This window comes from Molothrus aeneus, chromosome 1 (genome assembly GCF_037042795.1).
Source record: "Molothrus aeneus isolate 106 chromosome 1, BPBGC_Maene_1.0, whole genome shotgun sequence".
NCBI lineage: Eukaryota > Metazoa > Chordata > Aves > Passeriformes > Icteridae > Molothrus > Molothrus aeneus.
In genome coordinates, this window is record NC_089646.1 from 101,414,020 (window position 1) to 101,439,717 (window position 25,698).

The 25,698-nt window shown below is 40.7% G+C and overlaps 1 protein-coding gene across 2 annotated transcripts in view; it reads right to left on the reverse strand.

Moving 5' to 3' along the window:
- The window catches only part of RAB31 (RAB31, member RAS oncogene family), a 62,123-nt gene that overhangs the window by 16,546 nt on the left and 19,879 nt on the right, over nucleotides 1-25,698 (reverse strand). For both annotated transcript variants that reach the window (XM_066561584.1, XM_066561591.1), the window contains exons 2-5: nucleotides 18,265-18,344; nucleotides 16,096-16,177; nucleotides 5,868-5,939; nucleotides 3,907-4,013 (exon numbers count right to left, since the gene is read on the reverse strand). In XM_066561584.1, coding sequence (XP_066417681.1) covers nucleotides 3,907-4,013; nucleotides 5,868-5,939; nucleotides 16,096-16,177; nucleotides 18,265-18,344 — 341 coding nt within the window. The remainder of the gene's footprint in view (nucleotides 1-3,906; nucleotides 4,014-5,867; nucleotides 5,940-16,095; nucleotides 16,178-18,264; nucleotides 18,345-25,698) is intronic.

Genomic DNA, 25,698 nt, shown 5'->3' on the forward strand with positions numbered 1-25,698 from the left:
ACAAGCCCCATGCTGGCCTTGTATCTCTGTGAGCCAGGTGGCAGAGCTGGATCTGCCCTTGTGCACTGCTATCTGTAACCACCTCTACTCCTGATTTTTGAGCAGCAGCAGAATCTGCACCGACTGCTTCACCCCACAGCTCCAATACACCAATCCAGAGACTCCTCGTACAATTTCCTCCCAGTGTGAGCGTGTCAGACACGTCACTCAGCTTGGTGTCATCAGCTGGGTGATGTGTCTGACACGCTCATACCCTTCTGTGTCATTACTTGCTATGAGTAGAAAAGTTGCCCATTTTTTTAAAAGGTTGCAGAGTTCACAGGTTGGGCCAGTTGCTGCCAGGGTGGAGTTCTAACTGTTTGCTGTTGTAATCACCTGTTGTTAATAGTTTTTCGTTAACTACCTGTTGTTGATAGTTGGGAATTCCCTTTTTTTGTCGAGTGGCACCCTGCTGCTTCCTGGAGGATGGCACCCGGGACGGTGAAGTGGAGGGGACATCAGGGTTGGCATGCAAATGAAGAAACCCCTCACCAAACCTAGCAAAAACCCCTAAAAACAACGAGCCAACATGGAATTAAGGGATCGAAGTGATGTCTAGACGTGAGGAACAGAATCCAGTATCTGCTAAGACCCTTTTTACCCCTCACCCTAACCTAAAAGATGTTGGCTAGAAAGAGGACCGCGAATGTCAAACCAAAGAAGCAGGAATCTCCTGGTGCTCTGGGGAGGATGGAAGCCCCAGCTCTGCCTGCAGACCAGCAGACCAAGCTGCACTTTTCCTCCTCTTCCATGCCGCTCCTGGAAGCAGTGGCGGCATGAGCGTGACCCATCAGTCCTTCCCACCCGAGCTGATTTTAAATAAATGTATTTAGAAGGAGAAAAATCTCCTGCCCTATTTATTTCATTACTGAAGGTATTAAATAACACTGCCCTCATTATGGATCCCCAAGGGACATCAGTGGTGTCCAGCAGGACTCTGAGCCATTGACCATCATCCTCTGGATACCACAGTGTAGCCAACTCCTCATCCATCAAACAGGCCACCCATCAAATCCATCTCTTTCCAGTTTAGAGAGAAGGATGATGTAAAGGACCACGTCAAAGGATTTAAAGAAGTCCAGATAAGTTACTGAATAAGGAAATATTATGGATGCATTGAATGAAGATCTGAGCATGAAATTCTGCTGAATTCTCTTAAACAAGGATTTCCAGAGAAATTTGACTGATTTCCAGAGAACACAATTTGTTAAAGAGGTGAATCACATTTTAGGGAAGTGAACACTTCTTAGTTGCTGTTACAACTATTGAATTCTGTAATGCTCAAAAAAGTACTAAGGACACTTACAACATTTTAGCATTGAAGTTTCAGCTCCCGTCTTTTAAAGTACTTTTTAATGCCCTGTCAGAAGAAAGCCTTATTCCTATTACTTAGAAGTATGCTGAACATTCAGCAGTTCTAAGAGTTGACGGTACTACAACAAAGATGAAGATTTATAGTTGATAAAATTGCTTGCCTATCTGTAGAAATTCCTTCAAAGTGGAGAAGAAATTTACTTCAACAGAGCACCAAGAACTGCTGATAGCTTATTAACAACATTGAGGAAAAGCAGTGTGATCCCTAAGGGTCCCAAGGACAACTTGCCAGCTCAAAACCAAATTTTAGATGCTAAACAGGGAGGGTAGCCTGGTCAATGATTATGAGAAATACATTAATTCCTCCTTACATTATCTCTTACACTCAGAGATGGCAGAATCAAACCAACTTGAACCGGGTCAGCTTGACCTCTTTTTCATCTATTCATATTGGTCTTAAAAGCAGCTGTCTCTGATATCGAGCAAAACATCTGCCAAAAGCTCTACAAAACCAAGCAGAGATGCCAAAAATGCATACAAACAGCAGCTTGCTCCTGTGTGCTCACATTATCTTAGTTGTAAATTCTCTGTGCCTAAAGGCACGCGTATTTTCTACTCATTGGAAACAATCTGATAAATTGGTGACATGTTTCACCTAAAACCATTTTTACTGAAGTAAATCTGAAGACATAAAGCAGACAGAGAATGCAAACAGCTGCATGCATTGCATAAACAATCAGATTTCTGAAAGAACTGTGAAAATATGTCACATATGAGATAGTCTACTCTCTATTTTTTCACCAAAATAACTTTAGCTGGACATCACTGGATAACTTCAACAAGAAAAAAGATTGGCAGATGCAGAAAGAACAACTGCACAAAAAAAATATTACCAAAACTATTCATAATTATGAGGAGAAAAAATGTCCTCTCCCAAAAAACCAAAAAGATTAAGAGACATTAGCTCATAGAGTACAACAAGGACCATTCACACAGCAAAACAATTTGTGCAAAGAAGAGTTATACCAGCTGAACAGGAGCAAGAAGTGGATGATCAGCAATCAGTAAACTACAGGTAGTGGTTGATAATAATATGGTGAGAAGATCACATATCACAGTTGCTCTCTGAGGAAGACCAGTACTTTCACATTTCTGAGATACAGGATTTCTTTTAAGTCTTCAATTGGTGCAAGAGCAAGCAGGAAAAGGGCTGGTTATGGACTCATTTAAAATTGTTGCCATTTGTCACCATCTCCAAACTTACTACCCTTGAGTTAATCTGGCAACTGAATTGCTGGGAACACTTAAATTTGAAAGTGACTCTCAGGGCAACCAAAACCTCTGATTTGTGCTAACTGGCTTTTGGTTTTATTTTTCTAACCATCCTTTCCTCTTTTTTTCTCCTTTGTATCTGGAAATTTTTGTCTTGTAGGACTCAGTTTCACCACATTGACCAGCATATCACAACATCACGTAGGAGATGCCAATACATCTGTGTCCCTGATCCTTAGCCGAACAGAAACCAGAAGTTTGCCAGAATTAGGGCTTGTTCATTTCTTACAGAAAGCAGTGAGTTGCAACTTTGTGTTGGTTCATGGCTGACAGTGGCAGAGGGGAGAACAAAACAAAACCCACACAGGTCAAACTCTCGTGTAGGCCTTGATTCAATAAAAGCACTGCAGCACTTACTTGAAGTTACACACATGCTCCAGAGCTCTGGTGAATCTGGGCCAAAGTAATGATAACCAAACACATGGGGATGTATTTGAACAGCCATGAGAGCCTATGAGGTCATAAGGGGAAAGCATCAAATATGATCATTGAGTTTGTACTCATAGATGAAGCATGAAATAATAGTCATGGGCTGACAAACAGAATCACTACTGTACAGCAGAATGTGCTTCCATTTCCTGAAAGGATAAATGCAAATCCAAAATACAGCTAACAAGCAGAAGAGCGATTCTAGCTTCCCTCTCACTCCAAAGAGCATCATCTCAGCTCTTCTGCAGGGGATATGGGTTCAACCCTTCCCTCTTTTATCTAGGAGGCTCTTTGCTTCACACAGGGGACAAAAGTTTTACTTGAGGATATGCTCCAAAAGATCCCAAAAATACACTTTCTACATTCATTATTATGAAAAAGTTTCAGTTCTTGCAAATCACAAGTTCTCAAAGCTCTGCGATTAATATTTTACCTCTTGCCCACCCTCATAGCTTTATATTGCTGGTTTTGCTCATCACTTACTGCATTCTGCACTTTTTAATAGAAGAGAAGGGAGAAACAAAAAAGAGAACCCTTTTCCATTCCCAATGATTCAGCAGATAAAGGATGTAGAGATTGCACAAATAAAGAGGAAGGGCAGTAAAAGAGAGGTTAAAAAAACCATAATTGACGTTGCGCTGTTGCTGTTGTTGAGGTTGTGCATTGCCAGAATCACTGATTCTAGTACAGGAGGCCAAAATTATATACTATTATAACAAGGAAGCAAAATTGTTACCTGCAGGGAAAAAACAATATAGTTACTGCAATGAAAACAACATCAGAGAGTATTACCTGATATCAGACAGATCACATTTGTTTCCAGCGATGGCCATTACAATGTTTTCAGGACCATGTTCTTTTAGTTCTTTCACCCATTTTTTCAAAGTATGAAATGAATCCTGCATCAGAGAAATAACAAAATAAGCTACCAGCACACTCTCTGCCAATGTATTTGCCTATTTTTTAAAGTAGAGGAGCACAGCTTTGACAGTATTAATGCAATAATGATTATATAGATCACAAGACTGGAAGATCACTTATCTATCTCTGCAATTTGCTTTTCAAGCTTTAGACCATAAGGCTTCTTCAAATTAATTCTTGAACTTGGATGCTTCCCTCTTTTCCACTTCCCCTCCTCCCTGCTCCAACGCAGCACCAAATATTAAACTTCCAGTGATGAAGAAACTACTCCAGCTCGTCTAATAGCTCATTTCCTTCACCTAATGTGAGCTTCATTTGTCTAATTTCACTTCTGTCCAGTGGCTTACCATCTCAATCACTGTCACATTTTTGGTAATATCCAGTGGAGCTTCCACAGAGATGCCCACTTCCCTGCATTTCCTAATCTGTGATCTGGTAAACCTCAATTTACTCTTATAAAACTGAAGAGAGAGGTGACAATTCACTTGGCTTTTTTCCCCTCCAAGCATGAAAATCAAACTCTATCTGATGCTACCAAACTTTTAATAGTAATTTTTCTACTTCCTTACACCAGTGAAGTAGTAGCTTTAAGTAACACTTATTTCTGGAGATTCTAATTATAATGCACATTTGAAATTCTTACTGACAAAGTGAGCTCCCAAACAGATGATAAATAATTTTTTCCCCTTCAGAAATGCACATAAGAGTTTCCTCTAAATCAGCAATGGCTGTATCAGTATCACCGAAGGTTGAGCCATATCAGTCACTTGGGGAAAAAATCCATTCTGCTTTAATGATTAACACTGAATATTAAGCATCAGAAAGTGAAGTACACACTGACCTTCCTCTCCTATTTCCCCCTCTTTATTCTGAGAACTGTTCCACATAAGCTTGGAGAAAGGCTGGCAAAATTTTATTCTTACAATATATTACAAGATCAACTGTAAGATATTTAAATCCAAAGTATCAATCCAGCACGATTCACTCTTCCTCACCTTCTCCTGGCAAATTAGCAGTGGAGAACAGCACTGCTGCACAACAGTGACCACCACTGTCAGCGACAGATCATTGCACTAATGCACTGGGGAACCAAACCAGCCCTCCCAGCCTTGTAGTAAATAAGTCAATTGGCAAGAAAGGAATAAAATGCCAGCGAACTCTCCTGGCCATCCATCCATTAGCACTTCCACTAAGTCTGCTATATCAGCAGGGGTTTCTTCCATAAGTAGTGAAAGAGGCATTCATCTGAGTTCTCCTAGCCTCCTCTGCCTGAGAAATGAGCCAGAGAAGTTAAGGATCTAAAAATAAAATTTTCATTCCAAATGAATAATGTTGAGACAAAAGGTCAGAGACTTATGATTTCATTACCAGTTTGAAAATTAAGACATGATGCTTGCAATACAGACATGAAATTATATGCTTAGATAAAAATAATTAGTTTTAAATTCAGTAATATGCAAACAACTTAATTTCTATTCAGCTGGTAAAGCTAACAGCTGCTTTTTGTTGTAAAAATTCAATTCCACACAGAGAACGTAGGTGGTGGTGGTAGGGAGTAGTGCAGGATATGAATCCTGTCTTAGTCAGAGGAAACCAAAAAAGCATTGACAAAATGCAGTCTCAAACCTTTTGTCTACATGAAGTTGAAACAACACAGAAGCAGGACTTTTTATTTAATGTTTTAAGGCAGTTGGACATCTCTACCCAGATCTACAAAACTACCCAAGTATATACACGCCAGACAAATTAAATTTTGCAGTTGTGGGGTTTAACTCAAACTCAGGCCCAAACAGAGGAGTTAACAAAGGGAAAAAGCATCCCAAAGGTCTCACCTGTTTGGTGATATCATACACTATCACAGCTGCTGCTGAACCTCGGTAGTACATTGGAGCCAAGGAATGAAACTGTTAAAACATAAAACCCCAGGAGAAAGTATCATTAATAAATCAGAACTATCACATGCTTTGCCAGGTCTCAAAGACTTGCCATGGCAGGACCACCCTCTTTCCTTCATCCCACAGAGAACAGACCTTATCACTGGTCACCCATCTCTCATTTTCCTTAAACACAAAGAAGCCAGACCTCCTTTATCTCGTGCTGTTCTTCATCCCACTGAATTTACACAACCAGCCCTCACTGATTCAATGCATCAGGACAAGTTTTGACAGGAAGATCAACTGCACTTGGAAGCCCAATCTGATGGCATAGGGAACCCTTCCCCTGGCAAACCACAGTCTTGCTTTGTAGATCTAAGACTGGATTCAGCTTGGGTTTGAATTTTGTAAAACATTGCAAATGAGTTGTATAAAACTAACTTGTCAGAAAAATCTGAACACCTGTCTTGTTTACCTATCCTATATTATGATATTTCAAAAAACATGGATTCTTGCAGTTGCTCTTCAGCTTTTTGTTTCAAGGAAAACATTCTTTGAGGAAAAAAAACCAAGAAATAAACATGTTTGTTAGAACAACTGAAGAACGGCATAATTTTCATAATTTACCAATGACTAAGCAGCTGATTTAGAATTTCAGCTTACAATTACAATTAGAGTAAGGAAGTAAAAAAAAAAGTCTTTCTGCTGATTCAACTAAGCTTAGTCTCAAACAAACCAAAAATAATCTTTCTGGGAAAATGCATTCAGTCTCAGTATGCTCACACAGCCATTTTATAATTTTGTGGGGGGGAAGCTATCTGCAAAAGCTGCATATTAAGCTGCAGCTAATAACTGAGGTCAGCACCTAAATCAAATATATTATTAGGGTAGGGTCTGAACCTCACTGCCCAGCAAACACGCACAGATCCACGTGTTACACTGCAAACCTCTGCATATTTACTGGACACATCCTTTTCCCAGATCCGTACCTACTGACTGAGCATTTAGACTTCCAGCAGCCTCCACATTTCTTGCTGTTTCACGTGCAACATATCAGGCAATTTATTTGCGGTGCTGGTTCCCTTGCCAGGTTGTAAGCTATTTATCACAGACCACGCACACCAGCTCAAGGTCGGCGCTTCCTTTTGTAACAGTGTGGATGCACAGCAGCAGTGACAGATGGTCAAGTGCTCAAGTGTTTTGGGGAGCGAGGCAGGTGGGAGAGCTCATTAATAAGAGAAAACAGCAGGAAAGAGGATGAGAAAAGAAAGAGGAATCAGTCGAGAAGCGTGGTCTGAAGAAATGGGATCAGCCAAGATCCTGAGGGAGTTGGGTAGATGTGTGCTTTCCGGGGTTTTAGTATGCAGCTTTATTACTTGCATGCTTAATGCAATAAATGCCTCCCAGAATTTTTAAGCTTCTAAATCATGACAGAAATTTTCAGTATGTTAGAACAGAACAGAGCATTTCAGTTGGAATGGACTTACAACAATCATGTAAACCAAGTGCCTGATCAATTCAGGGCTGGCTAAAAATTAAATCATCTTGTTAAGGGCATTGTCCAAATGATTCTTAAACGCTGACAAGCTTGAGGCATCACTTCAGATAACAAGAAGGGCTTTTTCAAGTATGTTAACAGCACAGGAGGTCTCAAGAAAACATTGAATTCATTACTTGTTTCATGATCACTGTGGCCAAGGCATGCCACCGACTATCACATTCCCCAAGTCCTTCCCAATCACAAAGGAGTCTAGGAGGGCATCTTGCCTGGTTGGCTCACTGAATGCCTGCAACTAGAAGTTATCTCCTACCATCATCAAGCCAAGACCATCTCCTCAACATAAGTGTTATGTTGAAGGAATCTGGAAGTCAGGAACCCTAACTGTGGAGGGGAGTCTGACCTTTCATGGTGTAGGCACACTCCTCCCAGTCTGTAAACTCCAGGAAAAAAAACATTCAAACCCTACACACATGCTGATTTGGTCTTTATCTAGATTACATTTTAATCTAGATTACACAGTAGTCATGAATTTACAAAGAGCTCTCAGATAACAGTAATCACATTTCACAGGAGCCATGCAGTTAAACTCACATACTCCAAATTCCTTCAAGACTGGCCCTGAAAGCACACTGAGAACCTGTACAACATCTTGGGAATTTCTCTCCCTTTTCTTCTGACCAGCTGACAAGAACACTTCCCTTTATAACTGTTTCACTGAAGAATATTTGCAGTATTAGGGCCAGAAAGAAAAAAAGAAAAAAAAAATTAAAACAAACAAGCAAACAACAACAAAAAATGCCCTTTGTCATTCTCTTATACGGGTTAATAAACAAGCATAACAATACACTATGTCCCAGTCACAAGAAATCACTGTTCTCTACAAGAAAACAGAAGAAGCCTCTTTGCAACACTGAATGAATCAAAAGGGGCTGAAAAATTGTAACTGCATGAATTTCATGATCTAATGATAGACTCTCAACAAATAGGCTTCATGAACATGAATTTTCCAATATCGTGCAAATAATGATGTTTGACTTCTCTTTTAAACCAGTGCCCAAAAGCAAAGTCCTCTTGAACATTTTTCTGGCCTAATTAATTGGAAAAAGAGAGTCAGACCAAATTAATTAAAGGGATACAAAATACTAATCTGCACATTTTTCACCTGCCAAGGACCAAATGTGGGACAGATGCCCAAAACAAGTGACACACAAAAAAACAGCTCACAAAATTATATCTCATGGGACTACCTTCTGTATCATAAATGACAATGTCTATAACCTTGATTTTATAGTTCAGTATTCCTGTAACCAGTAATTCCCAAGAAAATTAGGATAAACAGAAACAGTTTGAGATTTGGCATAAGAACAATACAGCTTGAGAAGGGCCACATAAAAATGCTCAGGCAGCCACTCCACACAAACACTCAGGTTACAGCCCCAGCTTTCCAGGGAGCCAGCCCCTCCATAACCTGCAGCCAAGGGCAGCACTGGCAGATGTCACCCCTTCCTGCAGGCTGCAGCAGCTCACATCCCCTTGGCCTAACAGGAAAACAAAGACCAGAAAGAGATTTCCATCAGCTCCCACCATCACAAATAATCACACTCCGAGCCCATTTCAAAAGCTGATCAATGTTCTGCCTAAAATAATTAGTTTTCTTTTTTCATTATACTGCTACAGGGATCATATTACTTTGACAATTAATAACATTTTGAATTCCTAATTACTAAATTACTTGTAATTTGCTTGCACCTTGACTTAGTAAAATTAGGGGATCACTGATTGCCTTTAGCTGAAATATTAATAAGTGAGTGACAAACTTGCAGATTTAACTTTGCCAGTCTGCTATACCAGGCTCTTACACTCTGAAGTAAAAGGGAGAAGTCAGGGTCTAATCACCTTTCCTTGTGCCTGGTCCAGCTTCAGCTCATCTTTCCTGACTGCTGGTGACCAGGTTTCTATGCAGCATTATAGACATTGAACGAATAACCTTAACTGCACATCCCCTAACACTTTTCTCATGGCTGCATCATACTCACATGATCATCCTTCAACTGGTGAATACATTCAGAGGTGGCTTTTCTCCTCTGTTTCCCAAAAGAACCCCAAAATTTAAAAACTCACCTACAACTTTACAGCATATATTTTTGTTAGGAGCAAAAAAATACAGAATCTTGGTACTTACACTACCAAACTTCATCTCAACTGCTTTCCACCTTCTAAGCACTGGGAAAACCTCCCATCTCTGCATAATGAGTAAATTACCCTTAGCAGGTCACCTACTGAGGGAATTAAGAAGTTTCATGCCTCTCATTTTGTGTCCACCAATAAAAGTTTGCCTGTTTGACCAACTGCATCACTCATTAGTCCCATTTTGCTTTTGGAAAGGCTGATAACAACTGGTGAGGCTGAGGATGCTAATCCACACAGTGCCATGCTCAAGTTGCAGGGGTGCATTTCCCAATCCAACAGCCAGGCTTCTGTTCTCAAAATATAAATAAGAAACTTATTTTTCCAAAAACATGCCAAAACCCAGAATCAATTACTTCATGCAGACTTCCAGGACTCTCCTCCTGGGAGATAAACAGTGTGCTCCATACCTACAGTCACCTGAATCCTGGAGCAATTCTGACTGGGCTCAGAGCACCTTCTTCCTTGCACTCCTTACCAACACTTCCACTTTGCCCTTGTGGTTCATCGTCTCTGACACTAAGCAAAGAAGTGAGGCCACATGTGCATTATGAAATTTCCTCTGAAAGCAGAACCCAAGGGTCCAACTAGAAGCTGCTCAACCCTTTAGAGCCCCATAGTACAGGGAGCAAATTCAGTCTTACATGGTGCAAATGCAAGCTGAGCATAACCAGAGTTTCTCTCATTGATTCCAGGAGTATTTTGGGATTCTGCAACCCCTCATCTGGCCATCTCAATGAAGTCAACAGAAGCTTTGCCCTTGCAAAGGACAAAAAGATGGAACCAAGCAGCCATTAAGGAATTTACCACCTATTTAAAAGCAGTGTCGTATTTTGCTTTCTGCTTCCTGTGCATCTCATCACAGAGGGGTGTATTTGGTCACAGGTTTCCTCCATGTTTCCTCTTTACTAAAAGTAAGGAATGGGGAAGAAGGAAAATTATCACATCCTACTTGGAGCAGAAAACCAAAATCAAGGGAAAACAGCGTAAATCACACCTGAGCTGTGGTAGTGGAGGTCTCTTAACCCTGTCTAATATAATGCTGATTTAGAAAGCAAAACAGAGGCCAAATGAACACAGAAATAAAAACTACCACTCCTGCTTGTTTATATACAGGCTGACAAATGCTGCTGAAGACAGTTGGTATTCATTCAATCTGCCAGGCACACCAGGGAACATTAATTCATGTCAACAGCTCTCTGCACCATCCTGTGGTGCTATATCCCAAGACTGGCATACAGCCACAGCAGGGCTGCCTCTTCCCAACTCCACAGTCAAGAGGCAAAAAAACAAAAGCAAAACCAACAACTACAACCACCACCTAACTCCTGCACTTGGTTGCTTTTACTGTTCTAGACTGTAAAGAACATTACCTGCTCTTACTGCAAAAGGATGATAATTCTGCCCATAAGCACAGCTGGAGAGGATAAGGGTGCACAGACTGAGCAGAATCACCAGTGCTCAGCAAGTGTTGCACACTCTGAATTCAGAGCCTTCTCAAGCACCTGCAGGTGCACAGCAGCACAAGATTTGCTTCCTGACAGCTGTGATCATTTGACTAAATTTCACTCCCTTTCCTATGAAGCTGCTCTCTGACAACATATGTTGCATCTGAGTGGCCAAAGACAAAACCACTTGGTTCCTCTCAAAGTCAGAGATCCTTACTCTTACTCTTTATCTGGGTGCCACTAATGGCAAGGACAGACACAGCCTCTGGCTCAGCTGCTCGCTGACACATGCAGGCAGCGTCACAGTCCTGCAACTTCCTTCCCCTTCCTATTACACCCACTCACACTTTCTGGACTCTTACCTCAAACATACATCGGGTCCCTTTGCCCAGCAGGTCATTCCCACACCTCTGCAGGTGATTTTGGGTGTCCTGTTTCCCCTGTCCTTGACCCTTCCTGCCAGGCCACTCCCACAAAACCCCTTCAGTCCTGTCCCAAAAGCCACCTGAAGGACACTTGCCCAAGTCTGGGCAGTTACACTCCCCACTCCTGCCACCTTCGAGGCAGTGGCTGCCAACAAACAGAAAATTGTGGTGGTGCAGAGAGAAGCAAAGGCAAAACCCAAAAGCATTAAACAGATTATCCTGACACACAAGCTCCTCGAACAGGGAGGGATACAAAATTCCTGACATTCTCAGCTGGCAAAGAGCAAATGGGAAAAATGTTATGCATGAAAGCCACTTTCAGATACCATTTAGCATTTTAAAACCTTGAGTAGTTTTCTTTACATGACTGAAGGCTGAAATTCCAGTTCTCAGGATTTGCAAGCTGAGTAAATCAGGAAAGATCTGTCTCTGATCTACAGGTATTTTTACTAGTTAAATTGAAGATTAAATATATATCTATAAATTATATCTATAAATATATAAAAGCAAGCATTTTTTTTTCCAATGTCTAAGAATTCTTCAACAGAAGAAGGAAAAATCTCAACATTTTAGGCTAACCTTTTAAAGGTATTTTAAATAGGCAGAAAACAAACCTTTGCAACATCACAGAAGTGACCTGTGCTTAGCCTTTCTGAAGTTTACAGTCATTAAACAAAGGATGCAAAAGACACTACACCAAAACCATGACTCACCATCAAGCTACAAGTGCTGCAAATTTGCTGAAGCTTAAGGAAAAACACATTTAAATGCATCCCTTAAATTATTTACTGTGCTTTATGCTCACTCTGAAAATAGTACAAATAACATATTGGCTTGCTAGCTCTAATGCCACTTGTGTTCTCAGACACTGCCAAATCACCTGTCAACATTTGCAGCATGCAAGAGGTCCTCACACCACACACAATGAACCACCCCAACTCTGACTGAGCTGTGGGACATCATCAAAGCCACATTTATGACACCACAGAGCAAAATTCAGGCTGTGTTTTGCCTGCAGAAATAATTCAAGTCATTGATAGATGGTGTTGTGCCACTGTCTCTGAACCACCAGGACAACTACTGCCACTCAGAAAAGAGGCAGCTATAAAGAGCTGTGGACATGTCATCAGTCAGTCTTTTCCTGAAAATGGAGAAGGTTAAAAAACAAAAGAAGAAAAAGCTCACAACTCAGGATAATTGCTATCGAGCTTTAAACTGGGCTCAAGGAATGGAGGCCTCTTCTATTAAACAAAATTGAAAGTCCCAGAGTTCAACACAGTAAATTTTAAAAGGACAGAGATAAATTTTCCTGCCCTAGAAACACAGCCCTCAGACTCCCTGTTTGCTACAATATTCCTCAGCTGGCAAAATGGAAAGCTGGCAGTCACCCAAGGTATTCAAACAAAACATTGTAATTAAAAGCTACTTAAGGCACCATGAACCAAAATATATGCTAATAAAACCATCATTAACTAACTTGCGAGGAGACTCTTCTTAGGGGAGGGAATCTTTGCTAATAACAACAATTATTGGGCATGTAAGTCCCAAAGTCTGCAACAATTCAAAGCTAATGGAGAAAACGTGAGCTAGGAGGGGGAAAGTGACATTTGGGAAATACTGGCGTGGAGGGAAAGTGACTGTGAAGAAAAAAATAAAGCGAGTTTGTTGGATAGCGCACCAACACAAAGCAACCAGTCCACAGAGAGCAGTACTTAGGCACAGAAGATTGGGGGATTTTGTGAAGTGTTCTACCAGTTTGTTTCTTTCTAGTCAATAAAAAGGGAAAGAAAAAAAAAACCCAAGATAAAAGGATTAAGAAGCTCTCTCTCCTTTTGTAATCATGTACTGTGAGAATTTTTCACCACAAGCCACATACCCCTCTCCAGGGTCTCCTCCTAAGAAGCACACTCAGCATTCACCCCCACCAGGGATATGACAGAAAAGCTTTTAATCTCCATTTTCTGCTGCATTATTGTCACTCTGCAGCATTGACTCCAAGCTAGCAGCTTCTCAGAGAAAATCCTGAACAAGGGAATGAAAACTCATTAAAAAGGACAAACTCATGCATGAGGACCATGGAAGTGCCACTCCTGTTGTCCTGCCTGCCTGCTCCATCATAGTTAAGCTTTGAGCTTGACTTTCATGGCCTAAGTGAGGCCTCAGTTAAATCTCAGCCAGGGCTCTTCTGCTGTGAGGGTTCCACATCAGCACAGAGACACAGCTGGCACAGCTGGGGAAGCACAGGGCACCCCAGCTCCAGAATAAGCACAAGCCTATGCCTGGCCTTGCATTTAGGAGAGTGAAGTCAAATGAAGGCAATGTTGAAAGAGCAGGGAGTCCTAAACACTGCTCTCAGCAGCACAGACTGACACAACTGACAGGCTTCAGCAGTGGGACACAAAGCATCAACAAAAATTGCAAAGAACAAGGGAAGGACAATTCTCAAAGCAGAAACAACATTCAGAAGACATTTATTAGTACAGTACATGGTGAAAACAGCAATAGGGATAGGCTGGAAATGTTGGGTCATCATTGCTGGTCAGAGGATAATCAGAAAAAAATTAACAGGGGGGAGACATTTGTTCTTGAATCAGAAGAAGCAACACAAAACAAAGCAACCAAAATTTTCTGATTATAGTAAGACAGATATTGAGAAGCATCATGTCTTTAGCTGCAATGTAAAACAGGAATATTCTAGGACAGGGAATGACCTGGACCAGTATGGACCTTGCCTTGGGAAACTTGTCTGCCTCCATAGCTTGCACTCAAGGCCAGTGAACTTTGTTTACTACACCACTCGACACCTTCCTAGTCCTAGTGAAGGACTGGGAATACACTGTGCAACACACAACAAATAGATGGTCCCTGGACTAATTCGTGATTACTAATTAATGAAAACCTTTAACATGCCATATCTGTAATAAATTCTAAGCAATCTAACAAAGGTTGTGGTGCTCACTGCTCACCACAGTTTCTCACACACAGACACACACACAACAAAAAAAAAAAAAGGAAAGCAGATGTTTGAAAAACGATGAGCTAAAAAAAAATTGAGAGGAAACATAAGGGACTAGTTGGGAAGGATGAATTGTGTGTCCAAGAGTTAGAGCTCAGTCACAGATTTCCTGCCTCAAATGAGGCATCATTTTTTTCAGTAAATATGTAAATATGAATATTACCATTCACCAAATTTTAGAGGGCTTTGAGAGTCCTTAGACTATGTAGGAAAATACATAGGAAAATATTATGTAGGAAAATACATATAATTATTAATCCAACTGAGTTTTGTGTGTAAAGTGCTAAAAAAAACCAACCAAAACCAAAAAGACAAGGAGAGCAGAGCAGTGGAGGGAAGAGAGAATAAGCAAGGAAACTGAAACCATGGGAAAGAAAACTGAACTTTTGCTAGCTCTTGCAATAATTAGTCAGTTATCAGCTCCAGACCATGCAGAAATGGAACAAACAAGATTCAAGGGAAGGAATTAGGCTTCAAATATGTTTTTCAATGTCTATTTTCCCATGACAAATAACTTACTGAATTGTTATGAGCCAACAGATTTCATCAGTCACTTTATCTCACACTGTGCATTACAAATAAAAGCACAAGCATTTCCTGCAATTAAGAGTAAAAAAATCTTCTTTGCCCACAATTCACATACAAGGTATGGAGAATACAGTAGGATGTATCAGGACTGACATCCAGGCTGTATAAACATCTCACTTTATCCCAACCTAATGTGAGCATAGCTGCAATTTCCTATGAAGAGACACTGTGACATTTCACAAGTCTGATGTTCTATAAGTGTGCATAGGTTTTTCCATTTCTCAAGAGAAACGTGGACATATATTAAGAGAAACCTACAGCTCTACAGTCTAGAGTCTAGTACTGCATACTACTGTCACTGAGGTTATTAAAAGGAAAAAAATTATCAACCAGAATTACAGTCCAGGTGAACTAATGCCTAAAAATCCATTAATCCATTATGGCTTGTTTTTGTTTGGTTGGTTGTTTTTTTTTTTTTTTAAGTCAAAGGAAAAGCTGCTTGATCTGAGCAATTCTCTTCATATACTTAAAAAAAATCAAGAAAAAACCCCAAAGTGGTTCAGGTTGCTGGTGGCAACAAAACCCCAAAGTGGTTCAGGTTGCTGGTGGCAATTTCTTATAATATAAATAATAACAGCAGACACAAGCCATGCCCATATTCACTGTCCCAATCCAAGACAAGATCAGAGTCACCACCTAAGTTCAGACCACCCCAGCCCATGGGCTGCAAGTCAAAGCCTTCCCAATGCCAATGAGAGCTGCCACACAGGAACCTGATGAAACCAGAGGGGAACTGGATGTTGCTGGGGCACTGCTCAAGCTGTCTTGGGGAAGGTGGCTGACAATTCATACCATGGTTTGGGGTTTTTTTAGGTAAGTGGTATGGTCAGTCTGTCTGCAATTTCATCATCCAAGGAAAGGGAACCTACGTCCTCGGTGCCTGCTGACCACCTGCATTGCAGAGCCTTGCAAAGATGCAGGAGGTTGATACTTACAAAATCTTCTGAAAATGAAAGGTTTAGAAAAAGTACATCAACACATTAAGAGAGAGCAGGAAAGCATTCTGCAAACTAATACTCACCCGTTCCTGACCAGCTGTGTCCCAGATGAGAAATTTATGAAGCTCATTCCCACATGGCACAGTTTTAGTCATGAAGGATGCTCTGGAAATAAGGAAAACAGAAATTTGCAATATAATTGACACTCTGAATATGTAACCAGTAGACCTTAGGGAGTTCTTCTGGATTAGACTGCATTTGGGGAAAACTCCAAAACCTTGATAAAATACCTGCAGAAGTCTCCCTTTTCTCAGATAGGACATATGCTACTTATAGATGTATTTTTTAAAAAGAAGGGAAAAGCCTCTGAAGTTCAGAGGGCATTTGTTCATGGGTCCAGGAGCACAAATGCTTCTGCTGCTTGTTAACTCCATCTTCTTGGTGGTACAGACCTGAGAGAAAGGCTACAGACAACATCATGTACCACTTTTCACTTTAAGATAAGAGACTGGATCACCAGGGAACAGAAAAGTCACCTGCTGGAGTGCACACGCTAAACAAATGCAAGAAAGTTGTTCTCCCTTTCAACTGGGATGAAGAAGTCTTCATAGTGTTTTTATTTTCCATAGGAAATTATATAGGTCTATATTTTCAAAGTTTTTTCTTTTAGGAAAGAAGGTTACAAATTTATAGGCTTTTTTGTGTTACAGCAGTTCATTTGAAAGCTGGTAGGAAAGACTGCCAAACTCTGGCAGATTTCTATTTTCCCCATCCTATCTGGGTACTGCTGAACCATTTTTGTTGTGGTAACATTTTTCCTGGCTCATAAAGATGCATTTGATAGAATGCATGGCTGTTACAAAAGCACCAAATGACATCAAATGTCATTTTCTGAGAATGATATACCAGAGTTCTCCTCTAAAGCCATCTGCAAATTGTTTGAATTTAACAATGCTGCATTGTTTATGAAAATACTAACTATGGAAAAAAATGGGCACATTTCTTGGTTGTTTTCAGGGTGTATTCACTCAGTTGTCACTCTCCCTCTCAAACCAATAAGCAACACTTCACAGCTTCAAAAATGGGAACTTATAGATCCACAGTGGCTACTGTTGATTGCAAGGATTATATATTTAAAACAGTTGAATAATTTGGAAGAGAAATACCCTTATCTGTGCAGACAAATAATATCACCTGTGTGAAGCTAGCGCTCACATTTTAATCTCCCAATGGGAAAAAAAAATCCCTTTAGTTTTCATAATTATGGTAACAGAGAAAAATTGTTTTCCAAATTGAGCAGAAGGCATTTACTTAGCAACAACAACTACTTGGGGAAAAAGGCTGCTAAGAGTTCAGAAGTAAAAAAAAACCCACTCAAGTTGCCATCAATTCTTTCACTACAAACAAGTATCCTTCAGCCAGTAATTTTATTCATGACGTGCTTTCTTTCTCTCTGTCCATTTTTCTCTATTCATCTCATTCAGGAATCCAAAATTGTCCTGGAACTTCTACGTGCAGCTTCCAGCTGAGACTCCTCCATGCACGGAAAGGCAGAGCTTCAGAAGGTACTGTCCAACCCTCTGAACAACACCCAGCAATCAATACCAGTCCTTCACAGACAACTTAAAACACCTCTGACACACATGTCAGATCAGCCCTTTCCCCCCAGATTACTCCTTTCTGTAAATTCCATAATAGCTTCCTTTCCCATAAGAGATTCCTAACTTCAAAAATTTTCCAGGTCGCATTGGACTTGGAAAATCTGTCCCTAAGGTATTAAAAGAAAAAAAAAAAATCAGAATTAAAATCTACTACAGGACTATTAGGATTCTGATGGTCTGATACATGAAAGCTTAGTAGTTTTTAAAGTTATATAAATTAATTATACTTAGTTTGAATTGCATTGTTCCTATTTTAAGAAAGGAAAATGTGACACATCCTAAACTTCAACAAAAGCACATCCATATGGGGAAACAGACACTGTCCATGTTCCAGCCCAGCCTACCAGGACACTCAACAAAGGTACTTTAAGGGCTTCCCATGGTCTTCCTGCCATTACTCAGCTATGGGATGACCTGATCATTGTGCAGGGAACAGCCTCTTGGGTTGTAGGATTTTGGTTTTTGTCTTGTCAAGAGCTTCCCACTTTAGACTGTTTTGGCTGTGGGACCTAAGACTAAAATCACTCAAGGGTCAGATTTGAAACCTCACTGACCAGTGAAAACCAAAGTGGTATTTTGTCTGGTACTTACCCAATAGTAGGACTAATATTATGATCAAAGTGGTCCTGGACAAACCGACAAACGATGCTCGATTTCCCAACCCCAGTATCCTGAAAATCAAAGAAAGCATGACAGTGAGTCAATGAAGTCACATCCACGAGACCCCAGATGTCAATACTTCACTTGATTCATTTTCAAGAATTAATATTTGACTCTTTGTTCTTGTCCTGTGGCAAGCAGGGCACATTACACACATTTCACACATTTCAGAAGAAAAGTAAGGACATGGCTCATCCTTTTCAAACATCAGCATTGTGAGTGAATCTCCCTGGCCCTCTTCCCAGGACTCCCTTCTCTCCAAGCCCTCTATTTTATTAGGTGGATTTTATATTCCTGTTGCAAGTACTGCTGTCCAGCCAGCAGAGCCATTTACTTGTACAAGCAAACCCTGTGATTTCCAACACGCGGCACATTACACGGCACAGCCAGAGAAACAATTTCATTCAGGCCTGTTGCACAGCCAGCCCAAGCAAGCTTCCAAAACAGACTAATAACACCAACATTTCAGCACACTGACAGCACTGAGTTAGTGAAAATAACCTTTTCATGGCAAGACAAACTAGCCCACTCAGTGGAAACTTTGCAGAGGCTTTGGGTGGTTTTGAAAAGGTAGGAATGCAAAGATCTGGATCCCCAGGGATGTGCAGCTCTCCCTGTGCATGCCATGCTAGAGGTCTGCAGTGCATTGCTTTAAAGGCAACACAGCTTACTTTCTACACTGCAACATGGCAGGCTGATTCCATTTGCAGGAAGAATCTTTTTATTTTCTTTCAACATACCAAATCAGTAGAGAAAAATAACAGCAGTACATTACTGAAATAAAATTCAGAATAACCTGAAGCGGCAGGAGAAAATTTGAAATTATGCAGAAATATTATTTGGGCACCTAAGATATAAACAACTTCCGTAAAATGCAAAATTTTTCAGTCTGTCTGTTTTTGCCCAAAGCTTGGATGGTAGGTAGAACTTAAATTATACAGGGAATTATCAAGGAAGAGGAGTAACATTATCATTGTGTCTTCCACAGAATTGCAAAGAGCCTCCTTAGAGACAAAAAGGATGCCAGGAAATCGATACTGACCTTTCCAAGACATTAACAATGACAGCCCAGGGTCCAATCTAACTCATTAAACAGTCAATGGAAAGTTTTCTATTAATTTCATTGAAGTGATTGCAGAACTACCAGATTGTACCTGGTAGCTCCATTTGTATCCACATTTTAAGATGACTAATTTACAAAACACTCTTGAAAAATGCTGAGATAAGACAATAGAGTTTGTTAACAGCAAAACGCACATAACTTTTCTATTAAAAAAATAGAAAAGCAGCTTTTGCCCACACGTAGCTACATATTAAAAATAGCACTTCTGCCTCCTATAATCAGTTTTGCAATATGTTACCTTCTTTTTGAGTAAGAAAGAAAAAGAATGCCTCTATTTACATTTCCTTCCACCATGCTTACATGAAACTGTATTGTCACACCAGTCTTTATGGACAGCACTTATTAGAAAACCATCATTTAAACTCTCATATTTAATTCAAAGCTGTCCTTAGTCAGCTTAAAAGCCATAATAAATGCTCATGTTACACAGACAGTTGTTTATCTACTCTGTTCAATCAATAGGAAAAAAAGATCAAAGAGAGGAGCAGTGTTTAAAAACAGCCCTGTAGCCTTTGATCAATAGTAGAAACACATCCTGTTACTATTCCCAAATTTTGCCTTCATTATCAATTCCAGCTGACATCACTGTATAATTACTACACCAGGATGGCAGAACACGCTAAAAAAATAAAATTAAAAAATCCCTCTGCCCTGAAATTGAGGATCTAATTATTTTTCATGGTTTCAAATGGTGTAGAGAAACTAGAATTACCACCCACTGGTGGCAAGGAATTACATTTCTCTCTTGTGGGGACAGCGTTTCTGCCACAGTGTTCGAAACTAGACATTGACTCTGGTGACCCGACGATGCTTCAGATTCATCTGCTTCCTCCAGCTCCCCTGACAAAGTCACTCAGAACGGCAATGCAATCACAAGAGGAGCCAGGGTCTCTGGCAGGGACAAGCATGGATTAAAGCTTAGCTCATTTTCCTGGAACCTCTTCATCTTTCAGTTCGTGGCTCTTACTAATGTTTCATGATAACACTAAAAGGACCTTTCAAAGTTTCACATCTCACAACGAGCACAGTCAAACTTAAGCACACGCCAGGCACACCAACAGCCCTCCAGAAGCTTAAAGGCTTTCTTACACTTTGCTCCTGGGATTGCTTGCACTACCAAGAGGGCTAAAGATCCCCCTGGAGTAACTGGAGTGAAACCAATGGACTTGGGCCATGAGTGAACCTGTTTCCAGGACGAGCACTGCTGCAGCCAGTGGCTGGTGCTTTCCAGGAGCCAGGCACTTCATTGCACCAGGGGGGATTCAGTTGAAACAAGCACTCCCAGCTTCCCTTTTGTTGCCTGGAGGATGCAAACCACCACCTACCAGAGTATAATTAGAGCACAGAGAGGAAGGAAGTAAAATAGAAAAAGCTTCCTACTTAAGGCAGTGATAATTCATCATGGGATTTAAAACAACTTCAACAGTGTTCAGTCCATGTTATGAAAACTGTACTGACACCCATCAATCAAGACATTCACCTGCCTGAAAGCAAAGCAAATCATGGCATATGAACATTATACAACAACTTGAAAACAGCTAAAGAGACCTTAACTTTTACCAACAACAGGGAACTATCTTTGAAGTCTCTCACAGAAGACAAGGAAAGCAGATCTGTTGCTTCAAAGAAGTAGAAAAAACGTTTTTCCTCAGCAGTGCACTGATATTGAACCTCCTTGCTAAGGCTGTATAAACCTTTCCTGCTTTGTACTTTACTATATGGTCTTTCTCTACACAAACCTATTTTTCTAACATCTGATGGGGATGATCTCCCTTGTTTTGTTCTTTTTTTCTTCAAAGGATTATAGTAGATTTATCAAGCCACATGCCTGGATAACACTCAGGCATACAGAAGATTTATTTTTCCAGTTCTCAGAGTTCTGCTATTACACCCTCTAATCTGTTTTTCTGTTTTGTTTTACCTGATGTTGGTGTACATATAATATCAAACATACATGAAGGTACAACATCTCGGTTTATGAAAAAGGTCACGGTGGCACTGAGCAGAGTGGATTGGATAAGTTTCAGAAACTGAGAAGATGCCCTCAGGAGTTATGCTCCACTTCAAGTTACAGATCCTGCAATTCTTTGGGAAAATCCTCATTCACAGGAAACCCAAGGGCTTCAGCACTACAGTCATTGACTCATCACACTCAAGAGCATACCAATCCAGGAAAGAAGTGGCAAGAAATGAATAAATATAAAACAATTATTGCGAATCAAGGTGTTCACAAATCACTCAAGGAACCAACTACAGGGTTTTATTCTTTTTTCTTTTTCTTCTTCATAAACCTCCTAGCACACTTAAAAAATATCAGTTATAAACCACCCTGTAGCAAGATAAGCAGAGTGGGTGGGGCAGGGAGGAAGGAAAGAAGTAGGAATGTAATTCACAGTAAGTGAGCCACTATTCGTTTACCAGAATAAGCAGCTTCAGAATGTCCCCTGGTCAGCAAAATGGATTCAAAATCTGAAACTGTATCAGATGTTTCTGATAAATACAAGGGACCAATGTAAGCATGACTAATTCCAGACTTTTAATGTTTAACCCTGGAAAACGCATTCTCTGTCCTTCCAAAATCCCTTAGCAGCGGATTTAGGTGTGAGGATTTTAAGAGCACCAGAATGGAGAGCAGAATGCCACAGAAAACAGTGCCTCCACCCACACTCCTGCTCCTGGGGAGCCACCCCACTTGGCTCTCCTTGGCTCTCATTGCTTTAAAGGAGATGAGACTATATTTCAAGCCAGCAGCATTATAGGATGCTGGCAACTCATTTGCAGGCAAGCAACAACTGAACTGCTTCTGGCTGATTTGCAGCAGCTTACAGGGAGATAAAAAAAAAAAAGAAAGCAGAAAAAATATGAGCAATATATTAAAAAGGAAAACCATTTTCCCATTACAAATAGGCATTTGGTATATTCCTCTGTCTATTGTTCCAAACACATTTATCCCAGCAGAAAAAGCTAATGCAGAAAAATTGAGTACTTTAATTTAAATCTGGATGTCTCATTTATATCTTTGCAGATAGGGCCTGGTCCTCCAAGCATTTTTCCAAACTGGAGGAAGCTATAGCACCCTGTAAACACATCCCTGATTAGGCTGTTAGTCTGCACCCTTGATATTATAATAGCTTTTAACTGAGTGAGGGTCAAGCCCTACTGTGCTGACTAAACTAATCTCTTCATGTAATTTTTTTTCTACATCTGAAACTGAATAAATGTTGGATTCACAAAAAAAGAATCCACACATATCATGACTGATGACTAAACAGCAGCCCTATAATCATGCACACTGCTGCAAGAGCTTTTTTAGTCTCGACTATGCAGAGTCTTTCTCTGCTATGTTAACACACAGGGCTTCCTAAGTATGTGTTAAATTAGATAAACCATACAAAAATCCTTTATGACTCTAGGATTTTTAAAATACAAAACCAAGAACACTAGACAGCACTTCACACGAGGAAATGGCACCCTAAGAATGAACACACTGAAGAAACTGCCTTCTGTCCTTCTACTTGCAAAGTAAGGACAAAAAAAAGAAAAAAATAACATCTGGCTTGTAACCACCACAGATCTCATGACTAACTTCCCATTTCAGCTTTAAAGGAAGGTTGAGACACCCTGGAGACAGGCACCACAAAAATCTGCATTAAGAAGCAATGCAGGAGAACTGACCTCTATATTAACAGGGATCCCACACACAGCTCCTCCAAAAGGAAGTTTTCTCATCAACTTGGACAAAGCCAGGATTCAATCAAATTTACAATGTGAATTTTAAAAAATGTTTAAAACTTAAAAGTGCCTGTCCCTTCAAAACATTCCTCACAATAACTAAGAGTCACTGAAACATCAGCTACAGACAGGTCTCATTAAATCTGACAGGGTTTAACATGAGTTAGTCTTACAGATCAAAAGAAGAATGAGCCCTAGCAACCTGGAGGGTATAAATACTAAGTGCTCAAAAATCCCCAGGCAAAGAAGATGTTATTTCAGTAATAATATGAGAAACATTTGGACCTGACAAGTCTTTATCCTTTCCCACATGCCAGAAACTGATCCCACAGCTCATGTGGCTTCCATCAAATTCAGCAGGACTTCCCTGCACCTCACAGCAGGAATACATCTGCTCCTCAGAGCCCATTTGTGCCAGGCTCCCCAAAAGCTGAGCAGCCAACCACCCTAACTTGAGCAAAGGCACCGCAAGAACTGTGGCTGAACCCCTTGGTGGCTGAACCCTTCCTCTGAGGATCCCTGATCAAGAGAAAAAGAGCGCGACCAATGCAGTCAGGGTTAGTTTAGTGTAACCCCCAGGAAGCCTCTCATGGCAGAGCTTTTTCATCAGGTATAGGGCTGGAATTACAAAGCTGCTCACACTGATGGAACTCAGGGTTTCAGCCAGAGAGCAGTACCAGCAAACTGCTCTGAAGCTTTCTCCAGACTGGTCAGCATCAAGAAGAGCAATTAAGTGCATGCACCAGAAACATCTGTGGTCATATTTGTCTTTAACAATTCGCTCAGTGTACTGTCCAGTGAGATAACAGCACCTTCTGTCGTCCTTCAGACAAAAAACAAAACAAAATCAAAACAAAACAACATCAAAACAACAAAAAAACCCAGGCTTGATGAAACACACAGAACTGGGGTGTAGTCAAAAAGCTGTCCCACTCTCCTGGGTGGGAAGGAGAGGATCTGCTCCGAGAGGAAGCTGGCTGCTCCTCATTGTTAAGAGAAGCAACAATTCCTGGCTCCCTGTTACATATTCACACCGCTGGACACTCTTGGCTGATTCATCCCTAACTGAAAAATAACAGAGGAGCCAGTTTATGCTCAAGATTTCCCAATTTGAATTCCACTTTTTGTAACACTGATTTGATTCCTGCCAGTGCTAGTGCAGAGAGGAAGGAGAGGTCCTTGTCTTGTTCCAAGCACAGCTTTCATTGTTGAAGCATTAAAGATGTACAGATGAAAACACTTGAATTGGTATGAAGCTACCAAAAAGGAGAAAACTGTCCTTTATTATCAATGCATTTGGTATTTTATATACCAGAACCAGGCACTGAAAAGCTTTGCAACTGTCCAGGCAAACCTGAGGTAGAAAGACAGAATTTAAACTTTAGGGGAAGAAAAATAATCAATGAGTCACAAAAAAAAATACAAATGCAGAGAGACCATTCATTCCAGTAGCTCTGTAAAGGACAGCTGGTTTTGACTTGGCAAATCAGCTTCTGCACATTTGAACAGCTCTTCTTTCCACTGCCAGAATTCGCCACGCTTTCATTTTTGATTTACAGTTGAATCACCCTGGCCCATTCCCATTACCCTCAGCAGGACTTTGATGGAATCTGAAAATTCACAGCAGTGTAATCGCATCTCAGAGCTGCTAAATGGTTTGCATTTCATTAGCTATCATCAAACAAATTGCAGGGCCTGGGCTGTAAAGTATCACTGGGCTTTAGCAGAAATGTAAGCTCAGCTCTGGTCGAGCCTGGTGTCCAGGAGGAATGCCACTCCTCGGGCACGGTCTGGCGTGCAGCACTGAGACACCCAACCTGCATTTTGAATGCTTTCAGGGTTGCCAGATCTTAACCCAAAGGCATGTGACATGCTAAGGCTGAGCACAGGATTATGGCTCTCTTTTAAATTCCAGTGGAGGCAAAAAAGCAACAAGCTGAAAAATAAATTAAAGCTTTGCAATTTGCAGCCTGCTTTAGTCCTCTGTGCTTGCCTTCAACATTTTAATCATTACTCTACTGATCAAATGCAGGTAGCATTGCAATACTTTCCATGTCTTACTAATCCACTTACAGCTGCTCTGGAGGGCTGTGACAGACAGCTTGAAGAGCATCTGAAACTGCCTTTGGATTTTTATCAACTGTATGAACATACAAGGAAGAGTTATGCACAACAGATTCCTGATGGCAGTTTCCAAGGGCAGTATTTTAATCCAAGAATTACTCTGCCCAATAAACTTTTTGCTGTCCTTAAAAACGTCCTTCGCCCTTCCCTGTGTTCGGGTATCACTTTCAGTTGTCTGAAAACACTGCTGTAAGGAGAAATACCTTGCAGGAGACCGAGGTTCAGTCACCCCTGGGACTGAATTGAATCTGCCAAGTGTCAGGCTTGTCCCAGGGAAAATGAAGCCATGCACTCTGGAGTGGTGTCTAGGAAGAAAAAAAAAAAAGCTTCCCGCCTTTATTCAGTTTTTCCATCTGCAAGATGTATCAAGTGGGCAAAGCTATCAC